Genomic DNA, 21625 nt, shown 5'->3' with positions numbered 1-21625 from the left:
CCTTCACATGGGTGAGTTCACAACTGAATGCATGTATAGATTATGTAGAGTGGTGGTCGAATTTTTTTTGGATGAACTATTTAAGAGGGTCAAATGAAGCTGTTAGGATCATGGCACAAAACGCAGTGAAATGATTTCCTAGGATGGTTGGAAGCATCAATTGCATGCACTAGTCAAAGAACTGTTCGTTTTGCTTAACAACGTTTGTTCAAAGGGCTCACATATACAGAAGTGTGATACTTGAAGCTTTGGCAGATCAAGATATGTGGATTTGATAAAAAAATTGGCATGAAGGGACCCCACAATGATATGAACGTGCTATAGCGCTATGTGGTGTTTGTGGAAGTAGTTGAAGGCCATGCTCCACCATGCAACTATGAGATCAATGGCCATGCATATACCAAAGGGTATTACCTACCCGACGGTATCTATCCAAAATGGTGATATTTGTCAAGACAATCTCCGAGCCTCTAGGTTAGATGAAGTCTCACTTTGCTTTGGCGCCAGGAGAGTTGCAGGAAGGATGTCGATCGAGCATTTGGTGTGCTTAACCTTAATTTTCTATTGTTCGATACCCTGCTTTTACCTAGTCTCAAGATCAAATGTGGTAGGTGATAAATGCTTGTGTGAGCATGCACACCATGATAATCAAGAGTGAGCGCAAGAGTCCGAATGCCCTTGTGGGTCCCTATGAGTGCCAGGGTCCTTTTGCGGATGTTGATCACCACATGTTCACGTAATTATTGATCTTTTCGTCGTACATGCAGAAATCCGTGACATGCATGCTCATCACCAACTGCAAAATGATCTGATAGAGCATCCGTGAGGCTCAAAGGATAGTCAGACGGCCACTTGATCAAGTTGAACTTCAAATTCTTTGATTTGTTGTAGGTTTTATTTTCATTCACAAAACATATTGTGAAAACAAATTTATTTATCACGATGGCAATTTTATCCACGGATCCGGGTATCCACAGATATTCGATCCACCGGGCACGGGTATGGAGGGTTGATTGTGTCCACGGATGTCATGGGGCGGATATCCGATAATTTATGGAGCGGGCACGGGCAGAGCTTTTGCTCCATGGATATTCGATGGATATCCAACTGATATATGGGACCCACATGTCAGTGACACATGCGATTTTACCTATGATTGACTGTCCTTTTTAGGCCCAAATCACCAAACCCTTAATTTAAGCCTTAATGATTTTATACTCTAAATAATCACGAAAACGCCTTGTGCTGGTAGGGCTTCCGCCGGTCGCATTGACTGTGGATCTTCGTTGATTGCTCCGCCTCCTCGATAATGTGATATATTGTTTTTTTGATATTCCTATGAATTGTTGACATAATTACGGCCGAAATGCTACTGAAATAATGTCGAAATACTGCCAAAATATTCATGTTAGCTTATTATTGATGAAATGCAAGTGAAATATTGCTGAAATGGTACTCAAATTTTATGGGCATAGATATCCATGGATATCCAGGTATCCATCGGATTTGGATTTGGAGCGACATCCATGCCCATGGATACTTTCGTGGGCGGGGCAGAGCGAGGCTGATGGATTTGGGCATGGATCTGGTTTTCCTATATCCGTCCAAACCCGCTCCATTGCCATCCTTATTTATTTATGTGTTTAAAGACAAGAAATTACTTGTGTGTTCAAAGAATATAAATTGCATGATAAAATTAATTTGAGACACTGTTAGGGGGACGTGGTTGGGAAAACGGGCATGCCCCAAACGCTTCGCGACGGCTTGCTCCAATCGACTGAGCCGGTGTTTTCGATGCATGTTGTTTGGGGGAGGTAACTGAAAATGCTCTAACTTATGTAGCACGAAGAATGCGTATAATTTCTTGAATTAAGGAAATAAACCCAAAGCCATCGTCATCACCAGGGCGCTCTTGTCTCAAAAAAAAAAAAAAATCACCCCGAGGAGCCTTCCCAACTAGTTCGTCCTCAGGCAGGAGTAGCACTCCTCACACTTTCGCCCTGCTTCTAGCATTCCAGTTCCAAGTTTCCAACCCAGCCAGAGCTCCAAACCTGTGTCTCCCGATTACCTACCTACCGCGTGTGATCTGAGCTGGGAAAGGAAGCGTCTTGCCAAGACTGGTCGGTTCCTCTTGTTGGTGACGAACCCTGGTTTCCTGCATCGTCCTCTCTTTTCTCAAATCTCTTTCCTAAAGTTAAAAATTGCTCTGTTTTTCCTTCACTGCGAGAAGCAATTTGCCCAGGCATCTCTCCTTCCCTGCAGATTTGTTTGCCGCGCTTTCCATTTTCTTCTTGGAAAGGACCGAGGGAACTAGTCTGGACTCTGGAGCTGGAGTGAGAAGGAAGATCTGGGAAACAAGGTTTGCTCCATGTTTTCTCACTGAAATGTATGAATTCGTCAGTAAATCTTGGAGTAGTCTTTCAGTTATTTTAAGCATCAGCACCTCAACCGTAGATCTCCTGAAGTTGGTAGTGAGAAGGACAGTCTGAGAAAGCAGGGTTGCTCCATGCCTTCCAGATTTCTTCTTTTCAGATAGATCTCTCTGAGATTTATGAATTGATTAGTAAACCTGCCAGCAGTCTTCAGTCTTTTAGTAACATCAACAGCTCAATCTTCCCGACGCTGTCAACTTATTCTAGTACGGTAAACACAGATCTCCTGGCGTTGGTAGTGCTGCAACTTAAATAAATGATTTGTTTAGGCTAACCACATCTGTAGTCAAAGTACCTCTCTGGAAGGCAAATCTGCATCCATGCTCTCCTAAACTGCAAGCAAAATTTTCTCCACCAACCAGATACATCTTCGCTCGGAGATTTTCTGTACAAATTTGGTAGAAAATTTCTGACTCAAAAGTGTGAAATTCAGTAAATGAATTCTATTTTTTGACGCAAAATTTGAAACTTTGTAAGTTGCAACAAAATACTTCAGTGTGTCTGTCAATCCTTTTTTTGTTAACCAGTTTGGAAACTTTTTTTTTTGAAACTCAACCAGTAGGAAGTTGACTGCTCTCTACATACACTGTAAATTGCACGGACGTCTCAGAAATAAATCAGCTGCTAGAGTTTACGAAATTAAACTTCTTGGAATCTGAACACTGAATTATAAAGATGTTTGTAACTAGCCGTATGAAAATAGTGTCAGCACATATGTCGTCAATAATACTTTGTATTGTTATGTTTACTTAAATTTATTAGTAGAAAGGGTGCTAGGAGCCAAGTTAGAGAGCCTGTCAAGGTCTAAAGTATAATGTACTTATGGAAATTTCTTTTCTTACATTTGATATGCTATCTTAGAGAGAGATAAGTTCCTGGTTGCCGACTTATTACCATTTTTTTCTTTTGCCCTTTTCTTAGAGAAAGCAGGCCAAGAACAGTCTGAAGCTGGAGTGTGAAGAACAGGCAGAGAAAGAAGGTTTGTCCAACTCTTTGAGATTTGTTCTTTTTAGATAAATCTCTCTCGAACTTACGAATTGATTAGTAAACCTGCCAGCAGTCTTCAGGTTTTAAAAGCATCAACAGTTCAATCATCCCAACATGGTCAACTTATAGTAGTGTGGTAAACATAGATGTCCTAAAGATGGCAGCAGTAAAATGATTTGTTTCCACTAGTTATAGTAGTACGGTTTAGCCTAAACAAATCATATTTAAATTGACCGTAGTACGTTGTAACCTAAACAAATCATATTTAAATTGACCCCCACTTCTATAAGCAGCCAAAGAGCCTGCCTTGGAAGGCACATCTGCATCCATGCTCTCCTGAACTGCAAGCAAGTTTTTCTCTACCAACGAGATCCATCTTTGCTTAGTGGTTTTATGTATAAATTTGCTAGAAAATTCGAAAGCCTATGATTTTGTGACTTAAGTATGAAATTCAGTAAATAAAATTCTACTGTTCGACAAAAAAATTGAAACTTCATTACAAAATTCTTCAGTGATGTTGTCAATCATTTTCTGTTAACCAGCATGTAATCTCTTTTTTTAAACTGAACTAGTAGGAAGTTGACTGCTCCATATACACCGTAAATTGAACGGACGTTTCAGAAATAAAGCAGCATCTAGAGTTCATAAAATCAAACTTTTTAGAATCTTAACACTTAATTATCAGGGTGAACTGGACGTATGAAGATAGTGTTAGCACATTTTTTTCGTCAATATTCCTTTGTATTATTATGTTTTTTCGTCAATACATGCTTACATTTGATATGCTATATCTTAACTCTTAGAGAGAGACAAGTTCCTTTGGTTGCCGATTTACCATTATTTCCTTTGTCCCTGTCTTGTTTCTGTACCTTGGGGAAAATATTTTATTGATGATATAGCATCAACTTCTTTTGATTGCTGCTGTCACTTTTCATCAAGCATTTCTCACGCTGTTTTACTATTTCAGGCTACACGATGCCAGTTGTAGATTTCATAGAAGTGAGGGATGATTTTATTGACTTGACCAGCGACGAGGAGACTGTTCAACAGGATAACATTGCAACTCAGCCCCAGGCGACGTTGCTGGATAGGCAGGCTGTGTTTGTCGTAGCTGATGAAGAAAAGCAAGATGGGCAGGCTGCATTTGTCTCTGCTGGTGACGGAAGTCAAGAAGCTAATGAATCTGGAAATGCTCTGGGGGCTACCACATCTCCCTCAGTTATGGAAAAAGCGCTTCTGGATATGGCTCAATCACAGAATTGTCCTAGCTCCCCAACATCAGCTCCACTCGCCAGTATATTTTTTAATCTCCCTCAGTTCAGTTCATCAGTTTTGTGTTTATCATGCAAACAATCCACATCAAGCATGCATTGTAGAAATTTCCTATTCAAAGTTAACAGTGACATGCTGCAGGCCCGGCTTGTGCCACTCCGAAGGTTCTGTCCTCTGAAGTTGGTCACCCAAAGCAGGATGTGTTTGTCCTAGCTGGCGAAGGAAGTCAAGATGCGCAGACTGCATTTGTCTCAGCTGGCGAAGGAAGTCAAGAGGATACCGAGTCTGCAAATGCTTTGGTAGCTACCGCAACACCCTCGGCCATGGAAGAAGTGCCTCTTGATACGGCTGAATCGAAGAGTTGTCCTAATTCCCCAACATCAGCACCACTCCCCAGTAAGTCCTATTTGAAACAGTTCCGATTTGAAGCAAACATTGCAACAGTTCCGATACAAAGCTAACAGTGAAATGCTGCAGGCCTGGCTTCTATCACTCTGAAGGCTGTGACCTCTGAAGATGGCGACACACAGCTGGGAGCTACCGTATTGCCCTCGGGTATGGAAAAACCGCTTCTTGATACTGCTGAATCAAAGAATTGTCCTAACTCCCCAGCATCAACGCCACTCCCCAGTAAGTTCGTCTCTATTCCTTTGTAAGGTCAGTTGTGTGTTTACCATACAAACGATCCATTGCGAGCAAACATTGCAACGATTCCTAGTTTGAACTTAACAGTGACATGCTGCAGGCCTGGTTTCTAGCACTCCGAAGGTTCTGACCTCTGAAGATGGTGACACACAGCTCGGAGCTACTATATCGCCCTCAGGTATGGAAAATGCCACTCTTGATACTGCTAAATCAAAGAATTGTCCTACCTCCCCTGCATCAGCGCCACTCCCCAGTAAGTTCATCTCTATCCCTTTGTAAGGTCAGTCGTATGTTTACCATACAAACGGTCCATTGAGAGCAAACATTGCAACGGTTCCTAGTTTTAAGTTAACAGAGACCATGCTGCAGGCCTGGCCTCTACAACTCCGAAGGCTCCGACGTCTGAAGATGGTGACACAAAGCTGGTGAGAGCGAAACATCCTAAGAAGAACTACCATGCAAGTACTCCAAGGAGAAGCCCTAGATTGCGCGAATGTGGTAACAATTCTGTGGAAGAGCTGACAACCGGTCACAAGAGGTCTCGCATGCTGAAGCCAGCAGAAGAATTGGCTGCCGCTAGTGACGATGCAGAATCTACAAAGACCTTCTCTACTGATCACAATGCAAACTAAGTTGGTCGACTGAATATGGTCCTCCATGAAACTGTCTAACTGTTGTAGCTTTTAATTTGTCGCATTTATGGAACCAGTGTTGTTGCTCTAGTTTGTCTCATCCGTATCAGGAACCACTATTGTTGCATTCTAGCAGGGTGGGAGCTCGTGTTGCCCCATATATCTCACATTTTTAGGTTCCCTTTGTCTTTGACCACCTGAGTATCTTGCAACGTAATGTATCAACAGTTTACTATGTACCTTGGTCATCACTTGGTTATCTCCAGATGCTTTATTTCTTCAGAAGTTTCTGAGTATTCCAAATGAAAACTAAGGAGAGATTCGTGTGATTTTCCATTGTACCGAGTTTGTCTCGAACTTAACCCTTGGGTGATGGTTGAGCACAGAACTCTTGATGTCCATGTGCATTTATGTAAATATAATGTCTGGCAAGCTGCTGCTTCCAGCTTAATCTCTCTCGCACATAGATTTTCAGCCTGTTCTGCATGCATATTACTGGATGTGTACTTGGGAAAGTCACACAGTTGATGTTACTTGGATGTTGAGAAAACCATGTGTGTTATTAGCAGCATCCTGCCTGCAAGCTGATATGTAACCAACCAGCAATAGATTGGAATTGGCGAGAGCCGCAAATACATTGTGAAAATTTTCATTGTACCAAAACTCTTTATGTTCTTGTGCATTTCTTCTGCAGTATAATAAATGTCTGGCAGGCTCCCTGGGTAATGGGTACTGCAGTGCAAGCCCATAAAGTCCATCGCAACAGTGCACACAGCTCACAGCTGTGCTCTCCACCCTACAGCGCAAAGCCGCTGCTGGGGCAGAGGAGATGGGGTAGAGCCTAGAGCTTCCCTTGTTCTGAGATCGGATACCGATGATCGGGGCCATGAACTCGGCAAAGGACAGTTACCCGAACTAGAGTGGTTCAGGGGTAGCAAATGGGCGCGCAGAGCACTTTGCATCCCAACGTTTTGCCCTAACTCGGCATGGCATGGGCATGGGTAGAGTAGCCACGTGAAGGGCCAGTAGGAAGCAGCACAAGGACTTGCAAAGTTTTCTCCTTTTCTCTTTGAAGCTGGAACCTTCTCTTAGTATTTTTCAATTTCCAGGAGCTACGTGACATGAAAAAGGGCAGGTCATGGGCCACGCTTTGGAAACTTTGAGACGAACAAAATGAGCTAAAGTGGAACACTACGAGGTCAAGGGGCTGGGAAATAGACCCAGTGGCGCCCCTCCCCCTATGGGCGCGCCAGCTGGTGTCGTTTTCCCCTTGATCGTTCGATTCGCCTCAATCTTGCGCCCACGAACTTCGTTTGACCTAAAAATGCCCTGGGTGGCTTCAAGTCGCCGAGGCTCGCGCCCTCTGGAACATGCGCTACCCCGTCCCGCCAGACATGCGCTATCCGGGGGGGAGGGCGCTCAGCCATGGCAGCCTATCGGTCCCACCAGTGCCAAAGGGATGGAGAGCGCCGTGGCGATCTACGATCATTTTTGGGAGTGCCTAACGCCGGAGGAGCAGAACGATGCGCGGTGGTCATCGGACACCGACCAAGCATGGACGACATTCTTCCTGCGCGAGCGTGAAGACCGCCTCGCTGCCTACGACGACAGCGACGATCCTCCGGTGAACTACAACGCCAGCGGGCGGCGGTGGTGGAGCACACCCGGGAGGACCCTCGCGTGGGTCCTCGGCTACATCGCCAACGAGAACGACCCGCCTCTGCAAATGCCGCCACGATAGCTGCAACTGTCGGCCCCACGTGGCAACGGCCAGTGGGCGGCGCGGCGCCAGGAGTCCTCCTCCTCGCGCTCCTCTTCCTCCTTCTCTTAGTATTTTTCAATTTCCAGGAGCTACATGACATGAAAAAGGGCAAGGTCATGGGCCACGCTTTGGAAACTTCGAGATGAACAAAATGAGCTAAAGTGGAACACTACGAGGTCAAGGGGCTGGGAAATAGACCCAGTGCCCCCCCCCCCCCTATGGGCGCGCCACCTGGTGTCGTTTCCCCCTTGATCGTCCGATTCGCCTCAATCTTGCGCCCACGGACTTCGCTTGAGCTAAAAATCCCTATATATATATATGACCCCCCAGGGTTTCCTCGATGCTACGACAGCAGAGGCAACAACACGTAAACAGAGAGTCAGCAGGCCACCACTGGCAGAGATCAAAGGAGGGAAACACTGCCGGAATCGCCTCTGGTGGACTCCACCCGCTCCGGCGTGGTCATCATTTGCATCTTCATCAACATCGTCAACACCATCTTGATCGACCCTTGTAGTCTCTTGGCAAACATGATGTGTGAGGCAATCTATCATTTTCCCATGTTGTATTGTACCTCTATGTTTTGTTTGAGTAGTGACTTGTTCTTGGCAATTGTGAGATAATTTGTTGCTGGTTGTATATAAGTATTTGTTATATATTCTATGATGATCTCTTTTACTGATATATATGTGCACACATATGTTGGGGAATGCATGAGGTTATCACCGTTGCATGATGATAGGAGGAGGGACAACTGGAGCCTGACAGAAACCATGTCTCAATTCTTAGATTCATGTTTTATTAATTCATGGTTAATCATTGGTTGTTCGCCAAAATTTCGCTAGGACATACTATGAAGCGACACCGGTAAGTTGTTCGCCAAACCATTGGATATGGATTTACTTTGCCTCGCAAGTTGCTAACTCTAGGGAACATACATGGGAACGGGACGTTTCGGGAACCAGGGTTTTTGTCATGCCTCGGATGGTGGGCGTGAGATCACACCAGTTCATCATGGTGGTCCTTCTCTTGGCCATTCTTTTGGTGCTTCTCCCGGCACTTCTCCTGGTGGTTCTTCTGCAGTACGGCCACGAGAAAGACACTTTGATGTCGTTGTAGAGGCGTGCCATCGCCGTGTCGATGTACACGCGGGTGATTTATATAAAATACATACATGAACTTTGTAGTTTATTACCATATATTACCACATATCTGCATCTTATATAATGTTATTTGCATGTTTTATATTGTTTTCGGGGATTTTCTGAACAATCCTATCTCCTTCGGTTCTAACTCTATCTGCAGAAAACACCTTCTCTTAGTATTTTCAATTTCCAGGAGCTACGTTACATGAAAAAGGGCAAGGTCATGGGCCACGCTTTGGAAACTTCCAGACGAACAAAATGAGCTAAAGTGGAACACTACGACGTCAAGGGGCTGGGAAATAGACCTAGTGGCGCCCCTCCACCTATGGGCGCGCCACCTGGTGTCGTTTTCCCCTTGATCGTTCGATTCGCCTCAATCTTGCGCCCACGGACTTCGTTTGACCTAAAAACCCCTATATATATATATATATATATATATATATATATATATATATATATATATATATATATATATATATATATATATATATATATATATATATATATATATATATATATATATATATATATATATGACCCCTCAGGGTTTCCTCGATGCTACGACAATAGAGGTCAACAACACATAAACATAGAATCAGTAGGCCGCCACCGGCAGAGATCGAAGGAGGGAAACACTGCCGGAATCGCCTCCGGTGGACTCCACCCGCTCCGGCGTGGTCATCATCTGCATCTTCATCAACATCGTCGACACCATCTTCATCAACATCGTCAACACCATCTTCATCGACCCTTGTAGTCTCTTGGAAAACATGATGGGTGAGGCAATCTATCAGTTTCCCATGTTGTATTGTACCTCTATGTCTTTGTTTGAGTAGTGACTTGTTCTTGGCAATTGTGAGATAATTTGTTGCTGGTTGTACATAAGTATTTGTTATATCTTCTATGATGATCTCTTTTACTGATATATATGTGCACACACATATGTTGGGGAATGCATGAGGTTGTCACCGTTGCATGATGATAGGAGGAGGGACAACTGGAGCCCGACAGAAACCATGTCTCAATTCTTAGATTCATGTTTTATTAATTCATGGTTAATCATTTGTTGTTCGCCAAAATTTCGCTAGGACATACTATGAAGCGACACCGGTAAGCTGTTCGCCAAACCATTGGTTATGGCTTTACTTTGCCTCGCAAGTTGTTAACATCTAAGGAACATGTATGTGGGGAACGGAACATTCCGGGAACCAGGGTTTTGGTCATGCCTCGCATGGTGGGCGTGAGATCACACCGGTTCATCATGGTGGTCCTTCTCCTGGCCATTCTTTTGGTGCTTCTCCCGGTACTTCTCCTGGTGGTTCTTCTGCAGCTTATTCTGCAGCGCAATATCGCCCTCCTACGCCTCTGTTCAATAGTGACAAGCTTGGTTCCGGCTTGCTTTTCCTAAGAGATCATTAGGGCTTTTGTCCTGTGTATCTCTAGTTCATGCTATGACACTACTATGTACATTTGGATGATGTTATGACACTATCATGTCTATTTGCTATTTGCACTTCATGTTGTGTGTATTTGCTTTTGTGCAGTTTCTGTAATTTTTATGTGAATTTATGTGATTTTTGCTACTGCCAAACGAGCAAAACAGAAAAATAGGAAAAATAGCCAGCCGCTATGCCGAGGGCCTTGCCGTCGGCATAGGCAGCCTAGGACCAAATGGTCGGCCTATGCCGACGGCCCGCGTAGACGTAGCGGCGGCGTAGACACAAACCCTGTAGGTATGCCGAGGGGGAGGCCGTCGGCGCAGCGAGCTCTAGGCCGAGGGGTGGCCGTCGGCGTAGAGGTCGCCCAAGACACGCTCGAATGCATCGACGAGCGACATGTGTGGAGGTACGCCGAGGGGGAGGCCTCGACGTAGAGGTCTCCCAGGACAAGCTTGACTGCATCGACGCGCGACACGTGTGGAGGTACACCGAGGGGGAGGCCGTCGGCGTAGGCCTGACGTCCGTCAGACGGACGGAGTCGCTAGGCATGCTACGCCGAGTGCCCGTACGCCGAGGGATGGAACCCGTCGTCGGCGTCTTGCATCTACGTCGACGGCCGCCGCTACGCCGAGGGCTGCGTGGTCTCTGCCGAGGCAGACCTTGCCCGAGGAGCTACGCTGACGACAGTCTACGCCGAGGGCCCGCGGCCTTCGGCACCTCGTGCCATTCCTGTAGTGCAAATCGGCAAGGCATTGGTAGAGGGAGGGGAGGCGAGTAGTGCTCTATCGGAGTAGCCAGCGTTTCCTTGAGTGTGACGTTTTGGAAACTGAGCTAGTTTTATTTTCAAATAGTCAAAATTTGTATTTTAAAGTTTTAAAAATTCACACAAAATTTTTGAGTTACCAATGATTTATGCTACAATGGTGTAAAATCTCAAAGCAAAATAATTCATATTTTAGCCTACACGAAATTGACAAAATCTGATAAAATTTATAGTCTTGAAACGTGCATTACCCACTATAAATTTTTTTCTTCAGAATTTGTGATTTTTGCGTAACCAAGAATAGGATGTAGTTTGTATTGAGATTTTACACCATTGTAGTATATATTATTGCCTATCCCGGGATTTTATTTTGGATTATTTTGAAATTTTAAAATAAGAAATTTGAGTGTTTGCAAATAAAAGCTGCGTGTAGCTCAGCCTTCGTTTTAAGTTTGCCGCGTTTCCTGATATTTTTGGGCCTTGACCCCCTGCAATGTGCAATTTTATAGTACGGTTGTTTTGGTGTGAACAAAATGTTCTAAAAATTGGTTTAGCCGTGGTGTAATGAGTGCAAATAATTTTAGTTTGTATTTTTCGGAAACTTGGAAGTGTCAGGGAAAAAAGAGGTGCACCCGCAATTAGTTTCGGATCGGAGTTTCCCTAGTTGCCATAACCAAATTTCGACGTTGGAACATTTAGAAATTTCGATGTACTAGTAGCAGAAATGCTAGGCCGGGCATCAAGCTCAAGCTTTAAACATTTAGCAGTGCATCACAAGTTGCAAGAGGTCCAAATGAAATGCTTAACTAGACCAAGCTGGGGTGTTTGGTGTGGCTTTTTTGGCTATTGAGCTTTGCAGTCACAAAAGCACCTAAATAGTGCTTTTTTGGCTTATGGATTTTGGGCCAAAAGAATAGGATCTTTGTTTTTGGCTTCCAAAATCCAAAAGCCAAAAAAGCACCTATTTAGGTGCTATGGTGGCTTTGCCAAAGCCAAAAGCCAAAAAAGCCACACCAAACATTAATCGAGCGCAAGAACACCTAGAATGGCAGGAGTAGCATGCAACATCTGCCTTCATAAACACCTCTCTAACGTGACACTTAATTTGAGTTGAGCTGTCACAGGTAGGTTCAGGTCACAGTCACAGATAGTTTCAGTAGGATCCCCAAGATAAGGATGAACAGGTACGTCCCAAACCTGCAGCATCAGGACGACCACGGGGAGCCCTTGTCGATGCGGATGCTGAGAGGCACCTCCCTGGACGGCCCGTCGTCGCCCTGACCCGGAACCAGGTACATCGGCGGCACCGACAGGAACGTTGGCTGGTCGGCGGCGACCACAGCGCCAGGGGACGTGCTGCTGCGCACCGTCATCTCCACCAGGACCACGTCCGACTTGCCGCTGCCGTTCTCGGCCGCCGGCGGCGGCCGGTTGACCCACATCTTGCACGTGAACCTTGGCCTTGCCGCGCCGGTCGCACGGACGCAGACCGCCGACACGGCCGTGGTGCCGGCACCGCCGAGCGCGCCCACAGTCAGCAGGAACACGCGCCCGTCGTCCTCGGCCACGAGCAGGAGACGCCGGCACCTGGAGCCGGCTCACCTTGCCGTACTTGACGGTGTGCAGGGGCACAGCATGGACGGACGTGAGGTGGCCGGCGAGCGCCTCAGGCGAGGCCGCGAAGCCGGCGCAGCCGGGCTCCGTGCAGTGGCAGGGCGCGTGCGCGCACGCGTTCTGGTGCTCGCCGGACTCGTGGTAGACGACGAACCGCCCGCAGCCGTCGTGGGGGCACGCGACCTTGGCCGACGACACCACCGCGTCCAGCGCGGGGCAGAGGCCGAAGACGCCGTCGGCCTCCTCGCACGCCTCGCACAGGCAGCGTGGGAGCGCGGCCACGCAGACGCCACACGCCAAGTGCCCGCCTTTGCACTGCACACAGGAGCAAACCAACCGGACTTAGACTTTGATCTGTGGGCAGCAGGGGAGGTGTGGCCCGATTCACCTGCAGCAACGTACTGCGCGCCCCTCGGCCAGTCTTCTTCCATGAAAGAAACGGACGGAACTAACCTGGAGGACGGGAGGCTTGAAGGGGCGGGCGCACAGAGGGCAGTGGAGCACGCGCACGTCGATCCTCACGGCGAGCTCCACCGGCGAGCCGTACTCCGCCGTGACGACCGCGCCTCCCTCTCCGGCGTCCTCCTGCACGGCGACCTCTTGCTTCACGTGGCCGTTGGGAAGCTCGTGCCTCGCCTTCTTGGCGCTGCTCTCGTCCATGGCCAACGGGGAGCCCCCGTTCCTCCTCTCGGCGCTAGCACCCTGCATCATCCTGCCTTGAAACAAAGTAGATGGCAGCTCAAGTCGACGGTGAAAAGAAACCACTCGATGGCGGGAGAAAACAGAAGAGAAACACACGACTTGTGAGAAAGGGCAGATATGTTGAGTAGAGCATCTACCTTCTTCTACTTCCTCTCCAGTCCAGATCACAATGAACAGGAGTTGTGGGATAGGAATCTCTTTGTTGTCTAGTCTCTGGTGAGCTTTTTAACAAGGGGAGGAGTGAGGACAGAGAGCGACGAAAAGTGAGAGCCGTATAAAGAAGAGGTGCCGAGGCAGCTGCAGCATTGATTGGTGTTGAACATGGGTCAAGCATGTAGAGCAGAATGTTGCATGACCGGCATCATCGGTTTATTAAGTTGCAATCATCTAAATTGTATGCATTCTTGGAAAATCATTGTAGGAATTTCAGAGGATTGCATATCTATGAAAAAAAATTACTTTGTTTGTTTACAAGATTGCAGAACATTCCTCGGATTGCTCCAGAAGAGGAGTGAAAAATGTTAGAGGGGAATGTTGGATGACCGGCATCATTTATTTATTTATTGTCACAATTTAACGCAAACAGTTAAATTTAAGAGAAATTAGACGAAGGTACTTCATGCATAGGCAATTTTTTACATATTTGAAAAAAAATCATAAAACATAAATATAAACCAGCGAGGTAGCTATACCAGCCGGTAGAAGACCGTGTAGTCTTCGTCATCGGTCTGGAGCTCCGCCATGTCTTCCAGCGCCATCGCGGCGCTGCCTCCGTCCTGCATCACGCCCTCTTCCTCCGGCTTCAACTCTGCCCCTCTCACCTTCTTGCTGCGGTGCTGCTCGAACTCCATTGGCCAACTCCTCCTATTCACTTGGGCAGACTGGAGGGTGTGTGAAAGAAATCGAAGCGGAGAGGGCAAAGGCACCGTAGAGTAGAACTGAAAACTGAAGCCACATGGATTAAGCAATAGCGTGCCCAAAATAAAATAAAATAATATATTATCTCATCATATTGATTCAAATGGGAGTCATTATTTCTCAGATAACTAAGATCATCTCCGCTCGGCTCCCAAGCACCCCATCCCCAGGCCAAAAGCTATCGCTGGATGGACTAAAATTCACGCCCCAGGAGCCCATTTTTTGCCGGATTGGTTCTATTTTTTATCCGGTGATCGCAGGCCCAACCCAACACCCCGGAGAGCGCCGGATGAAGAGAAAAGGCGTGGGCCAGGACTGTCGTCATCACACCCACAAAGATTCCACCACTCCACTCGCGTTGCACAAACCACCTCGTTGCTGCCACCTCGATGTCGGCACCACCACCACCCTCTACCGTCGTGTATACGCCGGTAGAAAGGCCGCACCCACTCCCTAGCTACTGCCGAGCTCGCCGCCGTTCATCACCTCACCGGCGTTCCGTTGCCGATCCCTGTGACGACCTCTATAGCACCACGCCCGTGAGGTGTTTGGCGTTTTGATTGCTCGGCCATGGACTCCGACCACGAGGGCGAGCAAATGTTTGTTTGCTGTTGGAGGAGGAGAAACCCTCTGCCGCCGAAGATGAAGAGCACATGAGGATCCTGGCGTCTCTGGCCAGCCTATACGCATAGCGGAACTCAAAGCCACAGCGTGGTGGCTCTGCATCTGGTCGCTAGAAGGACAAGGCGAGGCAGCACCTGGAAGGGTACATCATGCTGTATGCCGATTACTTTAAAGATGAACCGTTGCACCTTGAGGCAGTATTCAGGCGCCGGTTCGGGATGAGACGGGATCTCTTTATGAAGATTATGTATGCCATCCAGAACTTGGACCTCTACTTCCGATGCAAACCGGACTGCACCGACATGATTGGGTTTTCCTCGCTACAGAAGTGCACGGTCGCTATGAGATTGCTTGCATGTGGAGCTCCGGGTGACAATGCCGATGACTATCTGCGCATGGCCGAGAGCACCGTCATTGATTGCTTATATAAATTTTGCAGGGCAATCATAGCAGTGTTCGGGAACTATACTTGATATCGCCCATCGCTCAAGAGCAATATAATTTAAATTTTTTGAGCAATGTTCTAATAATAACCCTTCTTGTGACTCTCTACGTTTTTTTAGCAATCTCAGTAGCATTCAAGTACATAAGCAAAATGTCATTGATATTCATACTTTTGCTCATGACAGGAGTATTTTTGGTATTTTTGATTTTATAAATAAAGGTACTAAAAGTAAACTAGCAATACAAACAAGAATAGAATCCTAGCGCTATGCTCCCCGGCAACGGCGCCAGAAAAGTATCTTGATAACCCCCAAGTGCAGGGGACCACCGCAGTACAATTCGATAAGTATTTGAGTCTCGAACCCTCGAGGAGCTGAAGGTAAACTATCTATTCTCTAAAGCCCTATAACCCACTTATATGACCTTCTATTCAAAGGTAGTAGCTATGGTGTGTGTGTGTGTGTATGTGTAGAGGTTTTACTAGAAACTGTAAGTGCTGATAATAAAATGCAAGTAAAACAAATGAAAGGAAAGTAAAGTGCAATAAAGTAAAATGCAATGAGATGAAGTGAAGTTAAGTGGAGTAACTCAAGAGAGCAAATGTTCAGGAAATTACTATTTCATTTGTGGTTTTCATAATTAGTGAAGCTTATTATAGTCTTTTTAGTGTTTCTTCTAGAGAGGAGTCATCGATAGGTCTAGCCATGTAACTGAGCAAGTACACCCCTAGTGGATGATCCTAAGGCCATTTTCATGAGCAAACAAAGGACTTATTAAGACATGAAGTCCAATCACCGCTGTAAGTTTAAAGGTTCCCATAATTGGACCCCTAGTTTGATTAACCATGAATGAATACAACATGCATCTAAAAATTAGGACTAGGTTTTTGTCAAGTCTAGCAGTCCCGCTCCCTATCAACATGCAACAATGATAACCTTATGCATCTCCTTGACATATGTGTGCACTCATATATCGATACATAAGAACATCATAGAAGATAACAAATAGTTGTATGTAACCAACAACAAATTATATATAACAATTGTCATGAACAATTCACTAGTCAAACATCGACATAGAAATATAATAGATCATGGGAAAACAATATATTGCATCATACATCACGTTTGCCAATAGACTACTGAGGGGGATGATGAAAAGTTGTTGTATATGTTGATGAAGATGATGAAAATGGTGCTGATGCCTTCACCGGAGGTGATTCCGGCAGCGTTTCCCCCTCCGATCTCCGCGGCGGCGCCATGCTGACTCTCTATTTCTATGTTTTTGATCTACGCCACCATAGCCTCGAAGAAACCCCCGGGTCGTATATATAGTAGTTTTTAGGGCAAAACAAGTTGGTTCGCGAAAAGATGAGGCGAAACGGATGTTCGAGGCCCGAAAGAGGCCAGGTGGCGCGCCCAAAGTGGGAGGGCGTGCCACCCCCTCTCTTTCCCAGACTGCTAACCTCCTGGTGGCCCACTTTAGCTCATTTTGTTCATCTCAAAAATTCCGAAGCATGGCTCCTGACCTTGCCCTTTTTAGAGTCCCGTAACTCCTATAATTTCAAATACACTAAAAATGGCGTTTTTTGCCAGACATAATTAGAACCGGAGGAGGGGCATTCTTTAGAAAATCCCCTAAAACATCATAAAACATGGGAATAACATTATATAAGATGGAAATATATAGTAATATGTTGCAATAGAGTGCAAAGGTCATGTATGCATTTTACATGCATCACCACCTCCCCGCCGCCCTCCTCCCGAGCCCCCTGCTCCCCCTCCACCTCTGTAACCACCTCCCCGCCGCCACCTCCCCACCGCCCTCCTCCCGAGCCCCTTGCTCCGCGCCTCCCCCGACCTCCCTCTCAACTTCTGCAGCCTCACGCCTCCCCCGTACTTCCCTCTCGCATGCCCGAGCTCCCTCCACCTCCCCCGAGCTCCCGTGCCACTACTAGCAGCGGCCGCACGCTTCCCTCCACCCCGGGCGTGCCACCCGCCCCACGTGCCACCGACTCCCTCCACCCCGAGCCCCCATAGTAGCAGCTGCAGGCCTCCCCCACCCCGAGCTCCCGCAGCAGCCGCGCGCCTCCCCCCACCCCGAGCTCCCGCAGCTAGCCGGCGGCCCCCGCCTCCTGCCCCCGTGCCTCGACCCCACCGCCCCATGCCTCCTCCATGTAAGCAATTTTTCCATGTTTTTTCAAAAAATATTTCTATTGTTGTAGAGGATTTAGAAATACAAATAGAGCAAATAGAAAAATTGGAATTTATTCATAGGAATGGAATAAAATGGAAATAAAGATGGAAATGTGAAATGATTTTAATAATTTGATTTTTTATTAAAATGGAAATAGGCGTCGTCGTGTCCGCGTAGTCGTGACCATCGTGTCGTCGTGACCACACCACTCGATGTTCGACTACTTCCTCTACAACCGAGGGTGAGCTAAATATCCGACTCCATCTCTGCATTTTTAATGTCACTAGATTTAATTTCCTTGTCAAGTCGCGTAACCTTGTCATTTCCCATCCGTAAGCGTTACACGGATAAATATGCATTAGTGGTCGGCATATTTTCAACCGTAACGCTTGCTGCATTTACTGGGACAGTCGGCGGATGTGTAGTTGGGTACGTTTTCCATGTTCTACTCTAGTCCGGGTCAAAATTTTGGTAGCGCATCCCCATTGTTCTCCAGATGCACATCGTCACGGCTTATTGCCGAGACGTGTATCAGGAGAGCAGCGGGGAGGTGTTGTCGAAATTCTGACTCGAACCGAGGTAGAGCATGGAGAATGTACTCAATCTACGGATCCGGTAGTTGCTAGGAGCCCACGTAGTAGATATTGAGATTGATGCATTCGTTTTGCCATGTAAAAAAATAAAATATGATGCATTTATTTTCCTATTTAATATAAATGCTATGGTTGCGGGTTGGCTCCCAATAAAGCAGAGTATGGCTGATAATGGATGGATGTACAACACCTGTGTTAGTGCGACTAATAAAATATATGAGTGGATAAATAAGACTCAGATTTTAGTGAAGGAGTTGGCACGTGGCACAAAGGCGTTGGATCAGGCACTTTACCCCTGTGATCGCTGCTTTAAGCATCACCGTGGTGGTAAGGATGAAATGTATAAACACATTCTGCAATATGGGTATATGCCTCGTTACGTCATGCAGATCGACTTTTCTGAGCACGAACGTGACAGAGGTGAGGTGATGCGGCATCGGCTCAATGGCAATGAGTATGATGGGATTAGAGAGTTTCTAGATAATCTAAACGATGCCAGCATGCCGGATTCGCCACCTTCACGGGAGGAACCGCCAGAACCGGAGGAACCAGAGCCAGTCGTGAAGGCATTCTATGATATGATGGCCACGGCTAAGAAGCCTCTATATGAGGGCGCGTTGATTTTTCAGCTCGATGCCATCTCTCAATGTCTACCCGACAAGACCTGGTACAACACCACCCTTGACGGCTTCGAAGCAAGTCTGAGAACAACTGGTAACATGTTGCCCAAAGGGCATTGTCTGCCTAGCCTGCACGAGACGAGGAAACTCATGAAGGAGCTCAACATGGATTATCAAAAGATAGACTGTTGTCCAAAATGTTGCGTTCTCTTCTGGAAACAGAGTTGCGAAGGACAAGTAATGTGTCATTTGTTAGGCCTGTAGGTATGAAGAGGTAACGGAAAAGGATGGTCGGGTGAGGCAATCAAAGATCGCAAAGTCGATTCTTCGGTATTTCCCATTTATAAAAAAGAATATCGGCTTTACTTGACTGAGGCGACCACCAAACATATGGCGTGGCAAAAGAAGGGGATTCGAATAAAGGGCAAGCAAGGGCGGGCGAAGATGGGACATCCATCCGATGGTAATGCATTGAAAAACTTCGAAAGAAAATACCCCCATAGGACAGCAGAGGCTCGGAATGTCAGAATTGCGAAAGCAACAGATGACTTCAATCCATATGGTATGTTGGCTGCCAATTACAATTGCTGGGCCGTGTTTGTAATTCCGCTCAATCTCCCTCCTGGAGTCCTAATGACGAGGAATACCATGTTTCTGTCGCTCATCATTCCAGGGCCCGATTACCCGGGAAGAATTTGAGTGTCTACATGCAGCCGATTGTGGATGATTTGAACCACTCTTGGCACCACGGGATGTTGACGTACGACCGAGCATCGAAGACAAACTTCTACATGAAATTTTGGTTGCAGTATACAATGCATGACATGCCCAGGTACGCCCTAACATGCGGATGGTGGACAGTTGGTAAGTGGTCATGCCCAGTGTGCAAGCATCGACTTGAGTTCCTATGGCTAAATAAGGGTCGCAATTATGTTGCATTTGTCACGAATCGACAGTACCTCAAAAGGAGCATCCGTTCAGAGAAGACAAAAAGAACTTCAAGAAGGGAAAAGTTGTGCATGCAGTAAAAGAGGTGCCAAAGTTCGATGTTGTAGCTAGTGATGCCGGCCTACGTGCTCTCGTGCTAGTGGCATCGGAAACTGGCCATCAATTTGAGAGATATGGTGTAACATACAACTGGACTCACAAGGCATCCTTAACGAAGCTCGAGTATTACACCGGCCATCAATTTGGTCATGCCTCGGATTGTGGGCTGAGATCACACCGGTTGATCATGGTGGTCCTTCTCCTAACAATTCTTTTGGTGCTTCTCCCGGTACTTCTTCTGATGGTTCTTCTGCAGCTTCTACTGCAGCGCAATATCGCCCTCCTATGCCTTAGTTCAACAGTGACGAGCTCGGTTCTGGCCCTCTATTCCCAGGAGATCATTAGGGCTTTGGGCCTCGAGATAGACATGTAGTCCGATGTGTATCTCTAGTTCATGCTATGACACTACTATGTACATTTTGGATGATGTTGTGATACTACCATATCTATTTGCTATTTGCACTTCATGTTATGTGTATTTGCTTGTGTGCAGTTTCTATGAATTTTTATGCGAACTCATGTGATTTTTGTTGCTGCCAAACGAGCAAAACAGAAAAACAGGAAAAAAATAGTCAGCCACTATGCCGAGGGCCTTGCCGTCGGCATAGGCAGGTCCTAGGACCAAATGGTTGGCCTATGCCGACGGCCTGCCATCGGCGTAGCGGTGGCGTAGACACAAAACACGCAGGTACGCCAAGGGGGAGGCAGTCGGTGTAGCAAGCTCTAGGCCAAGGGGTGTTCGCCGGCGTAGAGGTCGCCCAGGACGCGCTCGAGTGCATTGGCGAGCGACACATGTGGAGGTACGCCGAGGGGGAGGCCGTCGGCGTAGAGGTCGCCCAGGACGTGCTTGAGCGCATCGACAAGCGACACATGTGGAGGTATATCGAGGGGGAGGCCGTCGTTGTAGGCCTGACATCCGTCAAATGGACGGCGCCGCTAGGCATGCTACGCCGAGGAATGGGACCCATCGTCGGCATCTTGCGTCTACAGCGACAGCCGCCGCTACACCGAGGGCTGCATGGTCTCTGCCGAGGTGGACACCGAGGGCCCGCGGCTGTTGGCACCTCATGCCATTTCTGTAGTGCAAATCGGCAAGGCATTGGTAGAGGGAGGGAAGGGGAGTAGCGGTCGGAGTAGCCAACATTTCCTTGAGTGTGACGTTTTGGAAACCGAGCTAGTTTTATTTTCAAATAGACAAAATTTGTATTTTAAAGTTCTAAAAATTCACACAAAATTCTTGAGGTAGCCAATGATTTATGCTACAATGGTGTAAAATCTTAAAGCAAAATAATTTATATTTTAGCCTACACGAAATTGACAAAATCTGATAAAATTTATAGTCTTGAAACGTGCATTACCCATTATAATGTTTTTTCCAGAATTTGTGATTTTTGCGTAACCAAGAATAGGGAGTAGTTTGTATTGAGATTTTACACCATTGTAGTATATATTATTGGCTATCCCCAGGATCTTATTTCGGATTATTTTGAAATTTTAAAATAAGAAATTTGAGTGTTTGCAAATAAAAGCTGCGTGTAGCTCAGCCTCCGTGTTAAGTTTGCCGCGTTTCCTTATATTTCTGGGCCTTGACCCCTGCAATGTGCAATTTTATAGTACGGTTGTTTTGGTGTGAACAAAATGTTCTAAAAATGGGTTTAGCCGGGGTGCAAAGAGTGCAAATAATTTTAGTTTGTATTTTCGGAAACTTGAAAGAGTCGCAAAGAAAAAAGAAGTGCACCTTCCGGATTGGAATTTCCCTAGTTGCCATAACCAAATTTCGACGTTGGAAT

At 46.5% G+C, this 21625-nt stretch overlaps 1 protein-coding gene and 1 pseudogene across 6 annotated transcripts; one reads left to right on the top strand and one right to left on the bottom strand.

Moving 5' to 3' along the window:
• Window positions 1-1946: 1946 nt before the first annotated feature.
• Window positions 1947-6264, top strand: LOC124667618 (putative GPI-anchored protein pfl2). Of its 6 annotated transcripts, none has more exons than XM_047204883.1 (8): window positions 1947-2120; window positions 2263-2359; window positions 3354-3411; window positions 4387-4713; window positions 4833-5087; window positions 5169-5321; window positions 5437-5589; window positions 5706-6264. In XM_047204883.1, the coding sequence occupies exons 4-8, from the start codon at window positions 4395-4397 to the stop codon at window positions 5966-5968; spliced, it is 1143 nt and encodes a 380-aa protein (XP_047060839.1). In that variant the 5' UTR covers window positions 1947-2120; window positions 2263-2359; window positions 3354-3411; window positions 4387-4394; the 3' UTR covers window positions 5969-6264. The 6 variants fall into 6 exon arrangements, with proteins under 6 accessions (XP_047060839.1, XP_047060838.1, XP_047060837.1 ...); XM_047204882.1 differs by having other exon boundaries at window positions 2231-2359; XM_047204881.1 differs by having other exon boundaries at window positions 1947-2137.
• A 5849-nt stretch (window positions 6265-12113) lies between these two features.
• LOC124660511 lies at window positions 12114-13619 on the bottom strand (annotated as a pseudogene).
• Between the last annotated feature and the right edge of the window lie 8006 nt (window positions 13620-21625).

This window comes from Lolium rigidum, chromosome 6 (assembly GCF_022539505.1).
Source record: "Lolium rigidum isolate FL_2022 chromosome 6, APGP_CSIRO_Lrig_0.1, whole genome shotgun sequence".
NCBI classification, from domain to species: Eukaryota; Viridiplantae; Streptophyta; class Magnoliopsida; order Poales; family Poaceae; genus Lolium; species Lolium rigidum.
This window is presented reverse-complemented; position numbering and strand designations above follow the sequence as displayed.